This window comes from Epinephelus lanceolatus, chromosome 18 (genome assembly GCF_041903045.1).
Source record: "Epinephelus lanceolatus isolate andai-2023 chromosome 18, ASM4190304v1, whole genome shotgun sequence".
Taxonomy (NCBI): Eukaryota; Metazoa; Chordata; class Actinopteri; order Perciformes; family Serranidae; genus Epinephelus; species Epinephelus lanceolatus.
In genome coordinates, this window is record NC_135751.1 from 16,454,984 (window position 1) to 16,477,012 (window position 22,029).

The 22,029-nt window shown below is 43.1% G+C and overlaps 1 protein-coding gene across 2 annotated transcripts; it reads right to left on the reverse strand.

The window, feature by feature from the left end:
* Positions 1-2,555: 2,555 nt before the first annotated feature.
* Positions 2,556-21,292, reverse strand: cdk12 (cyclin dependent kinase 12). 2 transcript variants are annotated; one of them, XM_033645025.2, is made up of 14 exons: positions 19,344-21,292; positions 17,669-18,388; positions 16,049-16,228; positions 15,812-15,951; positions 15,520-15,690; positions 12,944-13,133; positions 11,920-11,976; positions 9,913-10,014; positions 8,385-8,462; positions 7,933-8,049; positions 7,711-7,842; positions 7,286-7,497; positions 6,576-6,998; positions 2,556-4,252 (listed from the first exon to the last, which is right to left on the reverse strand). In XM_033645025.2, exons 1-14 carry the CDS (start codon positions 20,516-20,518, stop codon positions 3,834-3,836), a joined length of 4,116 nt encoding a protein of 1,371 aa, XP_033500916.2. In that variant the 5' UTR covers positions 20,519-21,292; the 3' UTR covers positions 2,556-3,833. The 2 variants fall into 2 exon arrangements, with proteins under 2 accessions (XP_033500916.2, XP_033500915.2); XM_033645024.2 differs by having other exon boundaries at positions 7,274-7,497.
* Positions 21,293-22,029: the final 737 nt, after the last annotated feature.

The following is a 22,029-nucleotide window of genomic DNA, read 5'->3' on the forward strand; positions in this document are numbered from 1 at the left end:
GAGTAGGGTCCGCGAAAAGTCTGGAAAGCTTGGTTTTGTTTGTATTTTTTATTTATAAGTAATCAGTGCCATAAATAAATTACAGTTAGCTAAATAAATCTGTTGAAAGGATGAACTTTGTATCAAAAAACAGTGCAAGCTCTCTAAGACCCCTCTCACCCCTTGAAGCCCAAACACGACAAACCGACTTCAGAGAACCAGCAGTAATGAAGGTAGACTATTGCATTGTCTCACATTGTCTGTGTCTCAACCAAAAAGTTGCACATGAACACACTCCTAAAGCCGACGCCATTTAGTCGTTTAGACGTTTTGCGCCAGTGTGAGAGGATATAACTTTCCACACCAGCAGACAGCGGTAGTCTGTATTCGTCATTCAATAAGAGAAAACATCTTGACACTAGTCAGCCAGTCAGCACATCAAACCACCAGCATCCAGCTGAAGAGCTCCACAGCCAGAGAAAAATAATCTTACCTTATGTAACAACTTTGTTTTGGTTTCACTCCCCCTTGACTTTAGCTGTTTGTTTACTTTCCTCACTTCCGTTTTCCTTCTTATGCGCTGAATTGAACTGCTAATCAGTGTGATTTCATTCACTGGCAGCACTGCCATCACCGATTTAACACACTGAATTGGCCCCAAAAAAAAGCTGACAAGGGCCAGCCAGGGGCAATGATGCATGACACACTGCACCGTTGAGGGCAACAGACGCTCACCAACAGCCCAACATTGACTACTGCCTGTTGTGGGAAAGCTCATCTTTTTATTAATATTTCTTATTAATATTTTATTGAGATATTTTAATTACTGCCTTGGTCTAACCTTATGAAATATTTTCCATGTTCAAGATGTTTGTATTATTTTAATTTGTGTTTATAGATTTTATGTTTTTATTTCAGATTATGAATTTTGTGAACTTTTAATCCAGTTTTTGTCATTTTACTTGTTACTTGTATAATCAAGTTTCCTTAACTGATATGTTTCTAGTCAAATAAGCCTGTAGAATGAAATATGGGTTTTCAAATGTAAAACGTCAAGTGTGTAGGATGTAGTGGTGTCTAACAGTGATGTCACAGAGCTGAAATTTCTTGTGTGCCAAGCATGTAGGGGAACTTCGGGGGCCAACGCAAAAATTTGAGTGGCCCTGCTGGTGTTTGGTTTGTCTATTTTGGGTATCTGTAGAACAACATGGAGGACTCCATGGAAGAGGACCTGCTCCGTATGTAGATATAAACAGCTCATTCTAAGGAAACAAAAAAACGATTATTATTTTCAGGTGATTATACACTACAGAAAACTTAGTTATGAATTTTATATACCATTGCTGCCAATAGATGCCCCGAAATCCTACACACTGGACCTTTAAAGGGGAACATCATCTAAATTAAGCATTGCAATGGTATCTCCATGTCCAAGGAAAGTTTGATCAATATAATGGAAAATGGGCTACTCTCTCTCAAAGTCAGAGACCAGATAAGTAAATCTCTAACTTGTGATGTCATCAGGTAAAAACTCTGAAGCTGCTCCATATACAGTGAATTGGAGCCTGATTCTGTGGACCCACAGAACATTGTAGGGTCTTTATTTTGTTGTAGTGTTCTTAGTTTTTAAAAAGAAAATTATTCCACATAGACTGAATCACTGTGATGTCACACTAACACTTCCAGGTAGACAACTAGCAATTGTTTCTGATGACATTTTCAGCCATAATTGTAACATTTAAAGACATATAATTAAACACGGTGGTGCAATGTATGTATGTATGTAGCCACCTAAAAAAATCCCTTTAGGTGGACACTATATTTGGAATATTTTCACTGCGTTACCTCACACACTAGCTGATCGAGGCAGCGATAGACCAACATCTCCCGTGTGTTAAAGTGACTGCTTTTGTGAATGGCATCTGGTGGCTTTAAGTTCCACATCGGAGAGGGCTGTCTGACAGCAAGGTAAAGCAGTGAAATATTCTAAATATAGCGTATACTGGAACATGATGTTGATTTGTTTGTGTGGGCTTTTTTCTAGGTGTCCAAAAAATGAAGCAACTGAAGCGTGTGTGCTCAGCGCTGTTTCATTTTATGTACATGACGTGGGGGTATTTGGAAGTTAATGTGAGCAAACATTGTGATTCAGTCTATACTATACTATACTTATCTAGAGCATTCCCCTGGGTGCTCTCAGTGTCATCCACAACATCTTTCCCAATTCACTGTCTATGGAGCAGCTCCTGTCTTAATACCCTGTGACATCATAAATTTGATTTTTAGCACTTCAGTTTGTGGATTTGAGAGAGTTGTTTATGTCACTCAACTTTTGGCCTTAGACCATAGGGATAACATGCATGAATTTGGAAGATGGGCATAGTTTCCCTTTAAGAATAATAAGAAACCTCAGTAACCTGGTGTGTAACTCAGCTTTAACTGCAGCTCTCAACTTTGTTCATGCTGTGCCGAGGCCCGACTGTGAGGACTTCCTATAGTTTGAGCTGTAGTGTGAGTGAATGCCTACCATCTAGTGGCCGCTTCAGGGAAACATTCAGAGATGCCAGGAGAGACAGTTCAACTGGTCGCATTACTTCCTTTAATAAACTGAACAAAGAAAACACATATTACAAAATATTTTTTTCTTTTTACAGACACATGAAACCATTTTCTCCTCCCTTTCCTTTTCCAAAGCAAAACCAAAAAAGTTAACAGAACCATAGACCATTATTTTTTTTTAAGTGTGTATCATTTTCTTTATGTAGAAAATAACTGCACCAAAAAACCAAAAAGCTTTTGTTGCACGAGTTGGCAGGGAGGCGACGACATATAAGACGAGGCTTTCACAGCCCACCAGGAAAAGCCGGAAAAGTTTTTGTTTGTGTATATATATATACCTTTATAGCTTTATACTTCAACTTGCAGAATAGCATGTGTATTATGGAGCAGTCCATTGAAATGTAGTGGTTTAATCCATATTTGAGACGGGAAGGTGAGTACTACAGGTTTGCTGTATGTAAAGGAAGGAAATGTTCACATGGGCCGAGAACACATCGCAATTCAGTTGATGACAGACAGAATATAATATGCAACAGCCTTTGGGTGGAATTAAAAAGGAATACAGTCCTGCAGATGTACACTGTTGTAGGTGCCATCCAAAGCAGAAACCTAACCCACATTTCCCCACTAGGCCGAGATCATTCAGGGGTCGCTGGGGTCACAAAGGAGGCACAAGGCTGAAAGCAAGGAACTAGCCAGCATGTCACTTTCAATGGTAAACTCATGGTCCTCATCAGTGAGCCTCAAATACACCCATTCGCAATATTTTAGCTTCTGGTAGTCTTCCATCACAGAGTGGAGGACAGTGACTTCACTCTCCAAAACACTGATAACTGTTAGAGGTGGGCACTGCAGTGGACATGACAATCATTTGTTTTGGAACAGAAGAATAAAGAGATCACAGCTGTTTTCTAAGTTGAGTGTCAGCTGCATGGCACTCAATTTGGAAGCTTAACTTCATTCAAGTCAGGACCTTTAGTAGACAGGAAAAAGCTAGGGATTGCAGGTGGTGACTGTCCCTAAATGGACTGTTAAAGGTCAGACCGACCTCCCAGGTCCGAACACTCCCTCCAGTACAACACTTGTTCAGAGGAAACTGGTGTTCATGACCTGTAGAGGCCTTTAATCTCTTTCTTTCAGACATTCATTTTCAAAATCTGTGACTCAACTTTAGCTACCTGCTCATGGTCTTCCAGTGAGTCATTATCTGTAGGTGTCCCTCTGCCTCTCCCTTCAGGCCAGGATTGCTGGAGCCATCCCAAGACACCCAGGTCTGTGTCACCGGGAGTTGAGAGTCAGCGGGCAGCTCCATGGGAAAAGCGGAGGTCCTGGTCTTTAGGGAACTGTGCTGCAGTGGTAGGTGCAGCAGTCCCCAGTCCTGCTGGGGCCTCAGCTGCAGCCGAAGGTTTAGGTGGCGAATCGGCAACCCAGGGCGGAGGGGGCTGTCCCCGGGCCAGAGCATCCACAGCGGGAGAGGGGTCCTTGCTGCGCTGAGGAGCCCCAGCTTCCGAGTCCTGCTGAGAGATGAGCTGGAGCAGGGCAGCTGCTACAGCAGGGCTGATGTCCTGGCTGGGTTGGTTTTCAGACCCAGTCTGCTGGGCATTTCCTTGGAGGAGAGCTGACGGAGGTGGCCCGGGTGGAGAGGGTGGTCGCTGCTCAGTGGATGGAGGCACCTGGTTGGCCTCAAGCGGTTTCCTTTTTGATGCTGCAGCATCTGAAGGGGCCAAACAGGACAGAGGACAAAACATTAGGTATCAAAGCACACTTGGCATATAAATCAACATATGGACCAACTATACTAAAACCCTTAATCATATTTGTCATCTTCTATGTTTCATTTGCAATAACAGATATTAAAAGTGTGTTTTTGTCGTATGGGCCTGACATGACACATAATGTTGACATTCCTACCTTCACCACAAGAGGGAGAGCAGAGCACTATAAATGTATCTTCACATCAAGTACACCACAAGAGCAATCATAAAATATCTACCGGTATTTTTGCAATAAAATTAACTTTGTTAACTTATCAACAGTGCTTAGATATGGTGAAATAAATACTAAAAATATTCAAAGCTAAGAACTGGCCTGTGAAAAATCTACAATCATGGAACTACTCAGGTAAATCTCAATGTTGAAAATAGAAAAAAAAATGTTTTTATTTTGATGTGATTTATCATCACATCATAAAGATTGTTTATTAAACACCATAATGCATTGGATTTAATTACTGTATGTTGTGTGCATGGGTCCAAAAATATTAATGTATGCAAAACAGATGCACCTGTATTTGTTTTTCCTCCAAACAACCACCTTAAACAGAAAGAAAACAATAGGAATAGAAAACTAGGTGAGAAAACATTAGGAAGGGCATGTACAGCTGGATGAACAGAAAGGGTGACTTATGTAGGAGAATTTTAAGTATTATAAAGGTCAGGACAAGATTACTAATTAGGGTTAGTCTATTTTTTTTAATAATCTACAGCAGTGCAAGGCGAACCAATGTGACGAAGTTTTCAGAGGCCTTGGCAGGAGAAATAACCAGAAGAAAACAGGACTGTTACCATTCCAGTGTCAGCAGCATAGTCAATAGTTTTATTCAACTTGCTAATCACATTTTGAACTAATATCTGAGTCAGAGTGAACAGTTTTAAACAAAAAATAAAAGTGTGACAAACCAAAGTTAAAAGAAACACATGCAGGTGAGGTCTAAAGATTCAAAACATTTATTTTCACTTGATAATTTATTAGACTTTTCTTCATAAAAAGGCTGACATTACAGACTGTTTAAAGAAACATCGCTTCCTGTGAAGAATCCATGACACCTGCTTTATCATGAAAATGAGGTGAGAGCACGTGTGGAGAGATGGAACAGATACAGAAACAGACTGTGAGAAAGAAACAAGGAAGTGGGAGAAACGTGGAAGGGAACAATACAGTGTGAACCTTATTTATCTCAAATAAAAAACACGTAACTCTCGTCTGGTTTATTGAGTACCAGGGTCACATGACGACAAATGCTCAACAGCCATTTTGTGAGGTCTGTATTTTTCAATATTTGTGGTCATAAAGGGGGACAATGGTGAGCACGTTTTGAGGGTAACTTTGGTTTCTTTCAACCTGGTCACAAAACAGGCCGCAAAGTAACCACTACAGACATTTGTGCAATGTCAATTTGCCACTGACAGGCTCAGATTCCAAGTGTCTGATAAGATTATGGAAATAATCCCTACAAAGATAGACCTTTTGGTTAAAGACTAAGATCAACAGCCCTGAAATCATTTCATCCAAATAAATGGTAATTTAATCATTGTAAAACACAGTTCATTCAAAGTCGACAGAAACGACTAACAAAAACCGTCTGGGTTTGTCTTCCCGCTGTTCCAACAATCACCAGCTCTGGTTGGAGGTGAATATATGCTGGCTCTATACACATTAAAATCAATCACTATTTTAATGGAGTCTGGTGGTCAGCATTTTCGGGCCTGTTTTTGGTTCAACAAAAAGGATCTTACTATTTAACAAAGGTTTCTCTCTGTAGGGATCATTTCCATGACGTTATCAGGCACTTAAAATAGTAATCTGAGCCTGTCAGTGGCAAAAACAAACACTTTGAGTGGACGTTCAGTGATGGTGCACATATGCTCGGAGTATTTTACATTGCAGCCTGTTCACGGCTGCCGACTGCAGCCCTCTAGCTCAGTACTGGACCAATGTCAAAAACAAACACAGGAAAATAGGGTCCAGGTTAATAAGTACCAAAGTTACCCTTCAGGGAATGTCAGGGATAAAAGAAGGGGTGGGGGGGCGTATGATAAGTCTAACGGCCTAATTCATTTGGTTAATTAATCATTTGTTGATTTCCTCAGGTAGTCTAAATTGTATTTTCAGCATACAGGAATTTTGAGAACCAACACTCAAGTTGGCTTCTGTTTGTTCTCTGCCCTGCTCTCCTCATTCTTGCAGTCCCCAGCGATTCTCAGCTGACCCTGGTTCCTCCTTTTTTTCCACCCTCTAGAGACTAAACTTAGACTTGCCCTTGCGTTCAGTAGTAGAGGCGGACGAACCGCGCATTAGTGCCTCCTCTGATTGGACGCCATTGCTCTCGTCGCCCTGCTCCTCGGTTTGTGGCTTCATGATGTGGCCCAAAATGAGAGCCAGCAGGTTGGCCTGGTCTTCCTGGCTGAGTTGTGGCTCTCCGGATGTCGGTGAGAGTTCCTGGGGCTCGGGAGGTGGCTCTGGGGGCTGGGCCCTGGCAGCAGACTGGGCCTGGTCCTCTGGAGCCCCCTGGTGGTCAGAGGCCTCACTGAGGGCCGACAACGACTGGCTGAGAGTCTCTGGGTTAGAGAGGTTGAGGAGCTGGGCCACCTGGGGCAGGCTGAGGTCCGTCTGTCCCTGGAGGAGGTTCAGCAGTACCGCCAACTCTGTCTGGTTCAACTGCTCTGCAGCAACTCCCAGGCCTGAACACATTCACGCAACCAGAATTCAAACTATGAAAATGATATTCTGTGCAAACAAAAAGATCCATAAACATTTCTTCTACATCATTCTAAATTATTTTTCACTTGCAAGCAGTGCAACAGTATGTCAACATACTGCACTCCGTCTCTGTCAACAAAGGTAACAAGTAAGTACAGTAATAACACGACAATCAGAAAACACTGCCATAAAGGGGCACCCCATATCTTATGTCCATTTGTGATTCTACTAAATGCTTGTGAGAGACAGCTGTTACCTGACAACTCACTCTCTAAGTTGGACGTGGAGGGTGGTTTTCCAGGTGGAGGCGGTGGGGCTCCAGCCGGGCTGCTCTGGGGCCGACTGTTCTCCCCGCTGGAGGTCCCGGTCACATCCTTACGGGGCGCTTTGGGTGCAGGAGCATCCTCAGGCACCCCACTCTGACGTGCACGCCGTCGCTTCTTACTCCACAGCTCGTGGCAGTCCTGATGGTGAGGAAGACTGGAGACGTGGCCGGTAGGAAGACATCCCAAAAACAATAACAACAAAGAAAATAAAATACAAAAAGAAATCAATCAAATAGAAACAAAAGAGATAACTACTTCAACAAAAAGTACTTGCAGAGTGCATTTAATATGTTTTCCCACTATCTCTAGCAATAAGAAATAAACAAAACAAATGAAAGGTGAAAGCAGAGGCCATGGGAATACTGACTCTGGTGGCGGCATCTTGCTGGGCTCAACGTTACTCAGAAAGTCACTGCTGAGAGCCTCCTCTGCCGTGCAGCGCCGTGCAGGGTCAAGGGTTAGCATTCGGTCCAGCAGGTCCAAGGCAGGAGTTGGTAAACTGTGCAGAAGGGGAAAGATTTTTTAACTGCAGAAACAGACGAAGGGGTCCATCACTGTTATTTCGGGGAAGCTCTGCATGGTTACATACAAGGCAAACTCCTCCCGCAGTTGCCGTCTGTACTGCTTCTTGGGTTTCATGGTGTTGAAGAGGGGAAGTTTAATGACGTCAGGCCACACTGCAGGACAGGGACTCCCGCACAGACGGCTGAATAAGAGAGAAAGGACAAGATGGGCTCAGTGATACAGAAAGTTGGGGTGTGATTGGGTCAGCAGAAGTTATTTTTTGAAATGTTATGTTCAGGAAGCAAATGTTTTCTAGGATAGCGAAGGCATGACACACCCTTCTAACTAGCACCCGTTACCTTAATTGGTTGGTAAGGTTGAGGCATGAGAAGTGAGACTGGTTAGAGCCCTGACACATCACGCAACAATCGGCTGTTGTTCAATATTGGGCTGTCGATACGCTTCCGTCACCCTAGTTTTTGCAGCATGTCCTGCACCTAGGAAACGCAAAGTTGCTTTCAGGAAAGGACAGCCTACCTGATGAGCTCCAGCTGTAGAAGTTCCTGGTTCGCCTGGAAGATGGGCTTCTTCTTAAAGAGCTCTCCCAGAATACACCTGAGGCGCGACAGATCAGGTAGAGGTGATTAGAAAATATACACATACAAACATAAAGCTTAAACTTAGTGTAAAACACTGTGTCAAAGCGAAAATGTGTACCAGAATCACTGTCAGACAGGACTGTGACCAATAAGTCCTTTTTTGTTTTTGAAGGATACATTTCCAATGGCATACATCATATAAGAAAGACTTTTCTCTCAGTTTCCGACATGAATAATCATAGACAAAAAAGATCCCAAAGTGCATATGAACACAAAACACAGTGTGACAGTTGTTTGGAAATGTATGACTTGTAACCCTTATTTCCATTACATAAAAACATATCACTAAACATATTAACCATAGTATCAGTATACCATCGTGGGTGGGAAGTTTTCACCAGGTCAGAGGATACTGAGTAAGAAGACATCCATACAACTTTATAAAACAAAACAAAACAGATAATGCAGCTTTGATGTTTTCTCATTTAAAGTTTATAGATTATTAAGTGACATTGAAATGAAAATGTCAGACTCAATGCCTATTTTCCAAAGCAACTAGTCCAATATAAATGAAAAGGTTGCTTCAGCTAAAAAAAAACTTTAGTCTACTTTTCCATTAGGTCATGGAGCCTACCTACATGAGAAAACAGTAAAGACAGCTCAGTTTAGACCAAAAATGCCCGACAAGACAAGTTGAAACTTGCGACTATTTGCAATGTGCTGGTCTGCAACGTTCTAAAAACCTGCCGCTTCAGACCAACCCAACTAGACAAGACAGCGTATCGTCTCCATAGCGAAGACTCTCTTTACTTTGGTTCTGATTTCCAGCTTATCAGGCTCATGTTGTGGCTGGATTTAAATTGTAGCTTCTTAAAATATGAAAGAGGATAGTGATAGTCTAATACTTTCCTACAGTTGCATTTCTAGTAGAGATGAAACATCAGAAACATAAAAAACAATCTGAGCTTCAGACTGACAATATTCATAATAGATATGACACAATAATTTACATAACCAGCGCCGATTAATCAGCCAATGAGTGTATACAGTGGGCAGCAGCAGCAGCTACCCACCGCGTGACTCCAGCACACCTTTAGGATGGAGACAGACATACGTGTTAACAGCCACAGGGATGTAAATGAGACAGACTTGGGAAGGAAGGAGAGCTTGTGTCAAGTGAACATGGCGTCTGATGACAGTTTGTTACTGACTTGGCCAGCTGACTATACTAGAAGCTGACTGGCTGTTAAAACAGGTGACACTCTAAGCCCCCCCGCTGACGACTTGACAAGTTCAGTCGCAGGTGACACCATCAGCTTGCTTGAGTCGAGCTGAGACCAGCCAGTTCACACTGCTGCAACTTTTCTCTCTGATTTTCTCTCTTATCTCTTTTGATCTGAACTGGGCTTAAAGTGAAAATAAAGTCGTAACGAACAGATGGGCTACCATGACAGTGTCATACTCACCCACAGCTCCATACATCAATGGCTGGAGAGTATCTCTCCTCTCCCAGAAGGAGTTCAGGGGGGCGGTACCATAGTGTGATTACTTTATTAGTGTACGGCCGACTGGGAGCAAGAAAAGAGAGAAGATAGTGAGACTCAGTACAAATAGATCCGCTTTAAACTTTAAAATGCATTTAGGTGATCCAAACATACTGTGTTGATCTCAACCAGTGACTCTGCAGCATTTTCCAACTACTCAGTTCGGTCACCTTTCTCACATGTTGATCCTGATAATTACTTACATGCTTTTTGATTATTTGTGACTTGAATCACAGATTTGATGACCTCAGACTCATCTTGAGAAAATCATAAAAAGACTTAAAACTCAACATGAACTTTAATACTAATACCTCATGACTTCACCTGGACTACAGCCTTTTGATTTGAAAATACTTGATAGCTTCTCTCACGCCCAAAGATTTAGTTCACATATAAAAACTACACAGTGGTCAAAAAAAACCGAATTGCAGTATGCAAAACATGCAAGTTGAAAATTATGTCTTTTGGCATTGGAACTTGAACAAAGAATGTTATGTCAAAGCAAATATCACATAGTTAGCACGCTAATAGTAAGCTCAGATTAGTTTAACAACTAAGTAACTTTTTAACAAGCTTGTTTTAACAAATAAATGCAAGTTTTAAAAAGCAGTCATGATTTTGAAAATGTAAAATTGGCATAACTTTTATTGAAAAGTGCATTATGACTTGGACTTGGGACCTGAGTGCAAAGACTTAAGACTTATTTGTGACTTAGGTCCCACCTCTGGAAGTTAGATATTTGCAAATATTACACTTAAACTGACTCTAAAAAACTACTCTAAAAATCAATTTCTTTACACTATTTTAACTGGATGTTAGGAGAGCTTTGAGTTGTTAATTAGCTACTTTGCCTCATTACCTTGACATTTTTCTGTTGTGGGTCTTACTGAAACTTGGTTAAATTAATCTCAAGTGTCTCTCTACTCAATACACAGCAGCAGTCATCTTTAGACCAGGCAGTGGAGTATCCCTCTATGTTATAAGTCTATTTGGTACTCTGTGCAAAAAGATTTAGTAAGTGGTAATCCTAATACAGACGGATATGTTGAATCAATTTTTATTGACTTATTAGATGAACCTTGTTTTCTAGGACATGTTATCATTGGCTGTGTGGACAGACCACTGAGCTGTAATGTTAACTCTTTTGTTGATCAATTGCGAAATGGCTGCAGCTCATATCTGAGCTCTGAGTGGACCTTTGCTCAACATGGACATTCACAATGAGTGCAATCTGGGTGCTGTCCTTCTGCAGGACTATGGTGTACAGATAATATCCCTGAGAGTCCACAAACGCCTCACACTTAACTGCTCTGTAACGTAAAGCTTTTAACACTGGTCCCCAGCTCAGCTCAGCTCAGCTTTGAAGAGAACACTTCTGTCAGAGTGCAATCCCTGTTTTATATTATGGCTTAAGGCACGTCAGAAGAAGACTTTTTAAATGCCACTCGTAATGAAATTTAAGGCAAATTTTACAATAATCAAAACCGAAAAAAAAAAAACAACAGATAATAAATAAACTTTAGTGACTCGTTACTAATATATCAGACTGCCTCCATATTTTTGCTGCTTACCATTCTATAAAGATCAAGCAAGTTATTCCAAATAATTTCTGAAGTAATTTTAAGATGTGCCATGTGAAAAGGTCTGTTGATAAACCATCTGGTATTGAACAGGATAAAGTGGATATCATTTGTAGAGTAGCTATGCCCCCAGCGCTTTCCGTGACTGGGATCTCTCTGAAGGACAACAACGTGACAGACACCACCATCTAGTGGAGACTCATTGTAAATGAAGAGGAAAATCCATGCTCAGGTTTTGGTTTAATTACTGCTTCAATCATCATAATTAATCATATAGTAAAATTAGAGAAACACACAGATGAGGTCTCATATAATAACAATATGTAGATGGCAAACACTCTTGTCTTACCTTTCCTCTGAATTGTAAAGTCGGGCCAAACCAAAGTCAGCCAGTTTGATCTGACCTCTGCATGAAGAAACACACAACAAAAAAAGAAGCTCTGTCAACAATGAGAATTATAGTTACCAACCCTGAGACACAAACACAACACCACTCATCTGCCTGAGCCAGGCAGGTTATTTTGACTAACTAGTTTGCATTTAAACAAAACAAAATTGTGAAACTTGCTGTTGTTGGGGAGATCCAAAATCTATTTTTGGTCTGATTCAGGTTACTAAATCCTGATATAAGCATCACTTCAGTAATATTAAACTGAATGAAAAATATATGCTGCACTTTGAGAAGGTAAAATCCAAATTAAATTGACTGTTAAAACTCAGCAAATGACAAGACAGGTGCAGTAACAAATGTCCAAACACCAAGTGTCTACACACAGTCAGTTGTACAGTAGTGGAGCAGAGAGTGAGAGCAAATTACAGCGTGGCTCTAAATGCTCCATTCCACAACAAAACCTGCATTTAAGCAACTTTTTATAAGCATCTTAGCTGTTGCAGCTTATGGAGCTTTCCCTTGCATCCTGTAATGTTTGTAAATTAGATGCAGGGCTGTACTGAGCAAACATCTGTGAGAAGTTGCTGTATTCCTACATTGCTGTTATTTGAAGCACCCGGTTAGTAGCTAAGTAATTAGCTTTGCTGCTGACGCACCTCAAAACGCTTGCATTCTGATCATTAAAGTTAGCGTTCGACTGCTTTTGTTCTTGAGTTTACAGTATTACAGCTGCATTTAAACCATCTGCGGGAATGTTCCAAGCTGTTGATGTGGATAGTGCTGCTCCTAGCTGATATTGTTAACGTCCAGTTGTGTGAGGCAATCAGAGGTAGTAAACACATGAATAAAAAGTAGATCTGGCAACCTGTTGGCCATACTGACCCATATAAAGTCACTTGAAACAGCTGTTACTGCTGAACAACAGCAACAAGTAAAGCCTTTGCTGCTACTGCAAATGAACCTCATGTCCTCTGTTTATTACCTGTTGTTGAGCAGTATGTTGGAGCATTTGATGTCTCGGTGCAGGAAGTTGTTCTTATGGCAGTAGTCCAGACCCTCCATCAGCTGCCGCATGAAGCTGCGGACGTGCTCGTGGGAGAACTGGACAAGGCCCGACTCCAGCAGGCCCATCAGGTCGTGGTCCATGTACTCAAACACCAGGTAAAAAGCACCTGAAACAGCAGAGGGAAGATGTGTTCAGATATCAGACACACAATTATACAAGTCCAGAGGTTAGAGAAGTGGTCTTGTGACAAAAGGGTTGCTAAGTACTTTGACCAGCTCTGTAAATTTAACCTGGCTTAAAGTCAGTGATTAGACTACAATGAGTACTCGCCTGAAACTGTGCAACTATTGTGCTTTGTCACAAGTGCATAGCCAGCTACAGTACAATGCGATGTGTATTTTCCAATCTGAAAGTGTAAATTATCGCTGCCATTAGCATCAGCTCTATTGACAGGGGGTTTCAAAGGGTACAGACAACCCCAGCCCAAGGCCCAGGAGGGGCCCATGCAATGCTCTATGGTTGACCCTTAAATGGGATCAAGTACAACAATTTACTTACTGACTTATATCACTGACAATATGAATTATATGTATTTACATTACAATTACATTTGTTATAATTAAAACACATTTCCACTTGTCATCTGATACCCCAGCCCCTGCAGTTATTATGAAAATGGTACAACCGAGTCTCAACAGTCAGATGTGCAGAACACATGTGTGCCTCACCAAAAATCTGGGCAATGGCCAAATTTCTGGCACAAAAAATGTGTAAAGAAGCACCAGGTATGACGGGCATAGCTGAATGTGGCAAGACTAAGGAGCAAGGCAGGTTAACATATAAAACCACTGTAGCGGGGTCAGTTTTAAAGCTAGAGTGAAGATACTGGGATCATATGAAACTGGACGACCTAAGGCATCCACTGGCACCGCTCATGCTGCAGTGGGTGTGGATGAAGGGCAAAATTTGGAGTTTGTACCCCTGTCAGTAATTGCTAATGGCAAGACTGGGCATCACTGCTCTCTGTAGGTTGAAAGCCTAAAAGAAAGGCTGCTAAAGTGAATCACCATCAGCCCTTTTCACACAGAGATGGTGTTAAAGGGCCGCCACGAAGTCTCCTCTTTATGCCTCACAGAACCAAACAATGGTGGCATCATACTGCTCCTGCATAATTTTAGACAGCATGCCAGCATCGTAGAATGAAAAAAGGCGTGACAGGCGTGACATGTAAGACAACAGCATCAGCCTCTAGTGTGACATATAACATGTGCGCCAGCAGTGCGTTACAAACAATAACAATGGCATAACATGGCAATAACAGTCATTTACTGTCCCTGTTAAATGGAGGTTGATCTTGTCCTCTGCTCGGAGGGTAAGGAGCTTCAGGACCTCATTGTTTTCCCAATTTGCTGACTTTCCGGGCACCGTTCTTCTTCTTTCAGTTAGAAGCTAACAGCTACTAGCAGCTAGAACTACTAGTATTAGTTAGCAGCTACTTTTTAAATCTCCCACGGAAGATCGCATACATAACACGTCGTGAAAACCTCACACCAAACCTGTCCATGATCCCTTCCTGCCAGCTGTCCCGTTTTTACAGACCTAATTTTGGCGCTGTTACTACCTCTGTTCCCCGCTCAGAGGCCAGCCAACTCTGTCTCCACCAATGCTGCATTCGTACCTTTTATATAGAGCAATGCGGAGTAACAGGGCAATATTCCAGTGCAGGCAGTGTAGAAGAGGGTAGTCTTATCACATTAATTTCATCTGCTGCCGAATAACCAAACCAAATGTAGTAATTATATCACTCCCAGTTTTGGGGGATTTTCTATGTGAGTGAGAATGGTTTCACTTAAAATCTGAGTTACTAATGCTTCTGATGGTGCCAAACATTTTACATTACTAATGTCTGCAAAAAATTGAAGTAAAACTATTATTTCCAATACATCTATCAAACTCAGTTATACAAAACATACTTGAGACAAGGCCTATAACCTGATACACTGCAATTTAAATTCACCAAAAAAATTCACCTCAAATTCTCGATCAATTTATCTTAGACTGACTATGATTTGATACTTTTAACTGTACATGAATTTAAATAATTGAGTTATGGCAGACAGTATCTAACTTATTCAATGCAAAATGTAAGTAGTATAACAATCTGTGTTTTGGGCACAGGAATGTTTTTGCATCAAGCAAGTCTGTGGTTTTTAAACACAAGGCACCGTCATACAGGTCTGTCTTTTACATGGTAAATAAGTGAGTTTCTCTTCAGACATTTCCGTGGTATGGTTCATCTGATTATCAATACAGCCCTGAGCTGTGTGCTCAATGGTAGTGAAAGGAAAATCAACATCATGGCAACCCTCCTTTCAGACATGTTGCATTTCACAGCTGGTGATTCAACTTGACAGCTGTTGTAAAACTTGTCCTACGTGTCACTGATTATCGTCAGAAGTACATGTCTGAAAGTTTCAGTGAGACAGCAGTGGAGCAACACTGTTATTTTTCAGTATTACCCAGCCCTGACAGATGATAACTAATCCTCTTACCTTTGTCCTTTTTAAAGTCAAGTGCATCCTGCTTGTCAGTGACGATCTCCTTCATGTTGACAACACTGCGGTGTTTGAGCTGCCGCAGGATCTTGATCTCTCTAATGGCTGTGATGGGGAAACCCTCCTTTTCATTGTCCAAACGCACTTTCTTCAAAGCGACCAGCTCACCTGCCATGTAAAAAAGAGTAGTTAAGAGAACCCGTGACAGCAAGAATTCGGTTTCTGCTTGTATTAAACATAAAACACATGAGAACACTACAGAGACTACATCCAGGTAATATTCCCTTACCTGTGTCTTTGTCCTTGGCCTTGTACACCTGGCCGTAGGTGCCTTCCCCTATGATGCCAATTATATCGAATTTATCTACACAGCGTTTGCCCCAGTCACTCTGGGTGTGTTTGCGCTCACCATATCGTGGGCAGCAAATCCTGTAGACCATCAAAAAGAAAACAAAAACAGATTAGACTTGAAGGGGGATTAAAGAAAAGGAAGAATGGAAGTGGGTGAGAAATAAAGGAAACTGACTTTGGTCTCTTCTTAAGGACTGCCTGGGGTAGCGGTGGGGCCTGGCGGATGGGGGATTGTGGGGGCGAGGATTCACCTCCAAGCAGGGTGGGCGGCAAAGGAAGGTCGATGAGGGATGGCCGGCTGCGAACTTCCTTCTCCTTCCTGGATAGCCTCTGAGGAGGGGTGGACTTCTTTGGACTAACAGTGCCAAACAATACACAGAGATTAGAGAAAAGTGTAATTGATTAAAGACAGAGGAGAAGCAGGCATTAGGTATGTACTTAAAAAGCTCGTTGTTTGTTGTCAAATAGTTGTGCAGAAAAAACCATGTAATTCTATGGGTAGGACAGAAAAGAGCATGAGCCTTCAAGCGTACGGTTGTGATAATCTATAATCACACCTATAACTTAACTCTCACTCTCTGTTTAGTAAATGTTTATCACAGGGGCTTAACATGCAGGAGTTGAAGTACAGTAAGCCCAAAGGAGAATTTGTGCCAATCAAGTGTGTCAGTTTGATCCAGATGTGTGCTGTTCCCTTTTATTATAGTATGACAATAATTATCATTAAAAAAGTACTGTACTGCTGGAATGACACAATCTTTTCATAAAACTGCCTATGCAGTAGAAAGATGGAAACACTTTTGAAGTTGGGGCTCCACGATGAGAGAAAACAGGAAAAGGGCTGTGGTGTTTGCTTTTGCTCTAAAGCTAGAAAACCTACAACTACCAGAATGCACTGCGATGCACCAGTGTAATAAATGCTCCCACCGGTGGGTGACATAATGCAAGCTCATGCATTTTTACAATAGGGCAAAAGCGCTTGTAAAAATCTTGAATTACAGCTCAACAGTAAGCTAAAATGTGCCCCGTACAACATCTGAGGTGAAAAATAGGCAACACAGTGACAGAATCTTAATATTTGATCAATATTGTTTAGTTTTACCGTTTGATCTCATTTTTTTCAGTCTCTGTTTTCACAAAACAGGAAACAGTATGGCACCCCCTTCCTGTTATCATATTATAGTCAAACAGTGCACTAAAATATGTTTCTGGAGATATTTTAGGAGGGAAATAGGCAATACAGTAAGAGAATCTTGGTTTGTATTTTATCTACACTGCGTAGTTTTACCATTTGATCTGAGTTTGAGAGAGGAAGTGAGAGAGAATCAAGTCTCTCGATCCACTTCTATACTCTGTGTTCGTGATGGCAGGCACACAAAAATGCGAAGGAAACTATCTGTACTTTGAGCAACACACAGAGCCAGCGAAAATCTGCTGAATGACATGGAACATGATCTGAGAGTTGAGCAGGGAGACCTGGTAGGACAGAGGGATGTTTTCCATAGTTCATTAACACATACTACCTACACTGCCATAATACAAAGCTCGTTGAAAATTGTCTGTTGTCTAAAGGAGGCAGAATTGATACCATTTCGTCACCATGAGTTACCAAATCTAGGGGATATCTTGAAATGTCTTACTCTTACCTGACATAAGTGACAACAAAAGAAAAAGGTGATGACTTCAATAGTGTATCATGATGCATGTACTGTGGGCTTTATTCTTAAGAGCACAGATGAAAGCTGCCAAGAATCTGACTTTCACTGCCTTGAGACAAGTGTCCAGTGTGACTCACCTGTCCTGAGTGTTTCCCAGCAGTGCAGGTGGTAAAGGCAGGAGAGGCAGAGTCGACGTCTTGTGGAACGGGATCTGGCGTGCAGGGCTGCGTATAGAAGCCGGCGCTGGCGATTTGGCCTGGGATGTGGTGGGTGGTGTAGGAGGCTGAATAATCATTTCTGCCTGAGGTGGAGGTGGTGGAACCTGGGTGGCTGGAGCAGGTGGCATAGGAGGAGAGGGCTGAGGAGGGGCAGGAGAGGAGGTGGAAGAGGAAGGTGGAGGTGCAGTAACCTGATCTTCTCCACTAGGAGCGTCCTGGGGTAAGGGTGCAGGTGGTGGTGGGGGCAGAGGTTCTGCTGTTGCCAAGTCTTTTTCTGGCTGGGGAGCCGCGGCTTTAGTGGGCCGTGAGGAGGAGGAGGAGGAGGAGGAGGAGGGGCCTGCGGATTTACGTGTTGATGGAGGAGGGGAAGAAGAAACACCACCACCACCACCACCGCTACTAGCACGAGCAGCTGCCTCAGCAGCCTGCCGTTCCTTCTTCCTGCGGCTCAGTTCTGCTCCCAGGCTTGAGTTAAGCGGCAGGCGGGTGGAAGGAGGGGAGCGGCTAGTTGGCCGGCTGCTGTGGGAGCTGGCCCCCGCTGCAACAGAGGAAGTGTGCCTCTTGCTTCGGGAACGAGAGGAGGAGCGACGAGAAGTTGAGTAGTGCAGAGGGGAGCGACTCCTGGAGCGGCCAGAGCGTCTAAATAAAAGAAATGCTTTTTTAATGTCATAAAAAATGCCATATACATTTCACATTCCAGAGCACGTTCCTGACCTCAGAGAACAGGATACAACACGTTGCATGCTTTTTGAAAATATTCACAAAAGGACCATAGTTATTAGTAAATTGAAAAGCATCTTTTATCGCAAAGTAAAATGGCTGTTGATCACTTTTTAATGAAAATCATGTTGACCTTTTGATATGGAAGGTAACAGAAGTTCATATAGACATAAGGCCAAGAGCGGAAAAGACTTTGACAGACTCTGAAGATATACAGCTTATTCCTTTGACTCCAGTACAGTCACAGATACTCACCACTGTTTTACCCCAAGTCACAACAGATAACCATTACTCTTCTGTCCACTGCAACATAAAATTTTAACTCAAAAGGGGCATCTCTGTTCCTTCAATACTTACTATACACAGTACATATAATTTAATCCTGCATCACTAACATTTTGCACTGCAAAATAAAACGGCTAGTGTTAAACCATGCGGTCACCTGTCTGTCTTGACATCCTCCATCCTTTAATGTTCTCACCCTTTGGCTTTTGTCTGTGTTGCATAGGTAAATAGAGGACTCTTAAAGCTAACTTCCTTTTAAAAAGGGAATATTTTGCTGGAGGGAGAGGGGCTCTGCGTGTGCAACAGGTTTGCCTGCCTTTAAACCTACAATGCAGGTTGCTCATATCTGTTTAATCTAATAGTCAAATAAGTAGTAACCTTGATCACGAAACTTAAAGATATGTGTGACTATGAAATATACGTATATGTAGACATAGATGGGTTGATAGGTAAAATGGTGTTCAATCCATAAAACAATTGTGATATTCTACACTTCCTCCATCAGCATGTGCGTGTGGTTGTAAGATATTTAACTAATCAGAACACATTCCCCAAGATTTTAAGGGCACCCTAAGGTGTATGTACTCACCGAGACATGGGGCTGGTGCTGGAGGACCTGCGGGTACCATAGGGACTGATGGAGCGTCTCCTTGAGTAGGGGCTGCTGTCCCTCTCGTAGCTGGAGGACCTGTGCCTGCTGCCATATGGGCTCTCTGATCTCTGCCTGCTGCGGCGGGACATGTCCCCGTATGGACTGGGACTCTGCTGGGCCATCCTCCGCTTGGAGTAGCCGTCATCCCCCTGCTGGCCATAGCCACTGCCCTGCGGACTCTCACTGCCGGCCCCTCTTCTAGGACTGGGTGAAAGAGCAGAGCTGGTGCCCTTCCTGCGAGGGCTGCCCCCTCTCGAGGACTTGCCCTTAGGGCTCGACTTGTGGCCCTTGGAGGACTTACGGTGGCTCCTGTCTGCTCGGTTCCTCTGGGAGGAGCTGCGGCTGCCCTCCCCTCGGCCCTCTTTGCGCTGCTGCTTGTCTTTCCGAGACTTCCCTGAGCGGCTGCTCTCCTTACTGCGAGACGAGGATGTGGAGGAAGTGGTGCTACCTACACTGGCTGCAGGCTGTACCGGGGTGGAGAGCATCAGCTCCCCACGTTTAGAGTCACCCTCCGTCTGCTGGCGTTTGGATGAGGGGCCCGAGGAGGACACCTTCTCCTTGCTTTTCCCAGAGGTGCCTTTCTCGCGGTCTTTGCTGCTCTTTTTTCTGTAACCACGCTCACCATTCCCAGAGTCTCTAACTTTATTAGGGTCCTTGGACTTTTTCCGGGGGTGTCTGTTGCCCCTGTCCTCTCTCTCGGCTTCTCTGTCGATATCGTCCCTATCGTAGTCAGGTGAGGGCTCCAGTCGGTCCGCGCCCCCCCTCTCTGAAGGCCTCGAGGACGGTGGGTCCGAGAAAGTGTCCGAGTCCGAGCTGATATCATCGTACTCCACCAGAGGCTTCACCGTGTTGACACCAGGTGGCGCCGTATCTCCGAGGGTAAAATCTTCGGGTCCCGGTGCCGCCGAGGACTCCCGATTATGTTTGGTTGATTTATGCCGTTTGCGTTTTGAAGAGGAAGAGGACATTGGAGACTTTAACTGCACCCTACCGTCTTTGCTCGCCTTGTCTCCCGCAGAGGTATGGGTCGAGGCCTGGGTCTGGTGTGGCACACCGCTGTTGCTAGATTCCGGCTTCCTCTTGGTCCCATGGTGTCGGTCCGACCCAGGCATCCCTCACGCCGGCGTCGGTAACGTTACCTCTCCTGCGACTGGGCTTCGGTGGTCCAGGCAATTCATTCACAGGAGAACAGCAACTACTCCAAATGCCAGAACAAAAGTGTTACCAAGCAAAAACAGGGCAGGAAAATACACAAAATAAACACACTAGGCCGCTCACGTCCAGTCCTCCTCAGCGCCAATTCATTCCACTGAGATCGCCAGCATAGTTCGTCAAAGCAGAAAAATGCCACGGTGGTTTTCCAGTGCTGTGAAGTTTGTACTTTGAATAAATCAGTGAATGAAAAAGATCCCAACGAAACATCGGAGCATTGTGGTGTCGTCTCCGTCTCAATTTAGCTAGCACCGCTAGCTAATGCTCGGCGGCTAGCGAGCTGTCTCGTAAAAAAGAAAAAGTCCCTTTGTGAAAGGTGTCCTTGTCCGGTGCCAAGTTAAGTAAAGGTGTTTTTATTCCACAGATTTACGGTCTTAGCATTCAGAAACAAGCTAATGCTTTCATTAAAAAGACGCTCGTTTCTCGAACAAAATGAAAACTTGACCCGGTTGGTACGTTACTGTTTACATGTTCCCTTTAATGTAAGTTTTATCCCCTATGAATTCAATATTGATTAGAAATCATAGTATTTTCGTGTGCAGTAGATGTTCCAGTTTATTATCAATGGCTCTGGGAGTCAACCAGGCCTATATTTAGGGCGATGCTAGTGGATTTAATATCATCCACAGCCCTAGTAGAAGGAGACTACAAACGCCATTGTGGCTCCTGTGACTAGCAACTTCTGCGCACAGCGGAATGAACCGGAAACCGGAACGCTGTCAATCTTGTACGTATCTTAGCAACGGCCTATCACAGCACACAGCCCTCCTACTGTAGTCGTGGTCGCGCGCCAGCAGCACAAAATGGTCAGAGAGATGCATCAATCTGTGCAAGTTAGAAAATAATGTGTTAATCAGACAATTATTACAGGGTTTTGTTTGCAAGAAAAGAACACAGTAATGGCCTCGGAGAAAACGGAAGTATCGGCATGGTGGGTTTAAAATTTTAAAAACGATAAGGCTGGATTACCAGCAGGCAACGTGGGCACCTGCCTTGAGGCCCTGAGAGCTCCAAGCTTTCTGTTTGTCATGGTTTGTGCTACTTTAACTGAAATATGTTGGGGAATAATATGCACCTCTGAAGTACAGTATCCACTGACATGATAATAGTGGGTTCCACTTTGTTAATTCTGCTAATGTTGAGGTCTTGTCTTGAGGAGGACCCCTGTGACACAATCTAGGTTGAAAACCCTGCTTATCTGATTGCAGATTTCTATATTGATGTCTTTAATCAAATAACTCCACAGCAGCTCTGGGGCCAGGTAATCTAGCAGATAAAGCACAGAAACCATAAGTGTTTTATGTGATAAACAAATCTCTTATACTGGTCTCACAACTCAAGTATCAGGTTAGGTGTAGTAGAAACCACTTAAGTCAAACTTAGCATAAGTATAACAAACACTGGGATAATA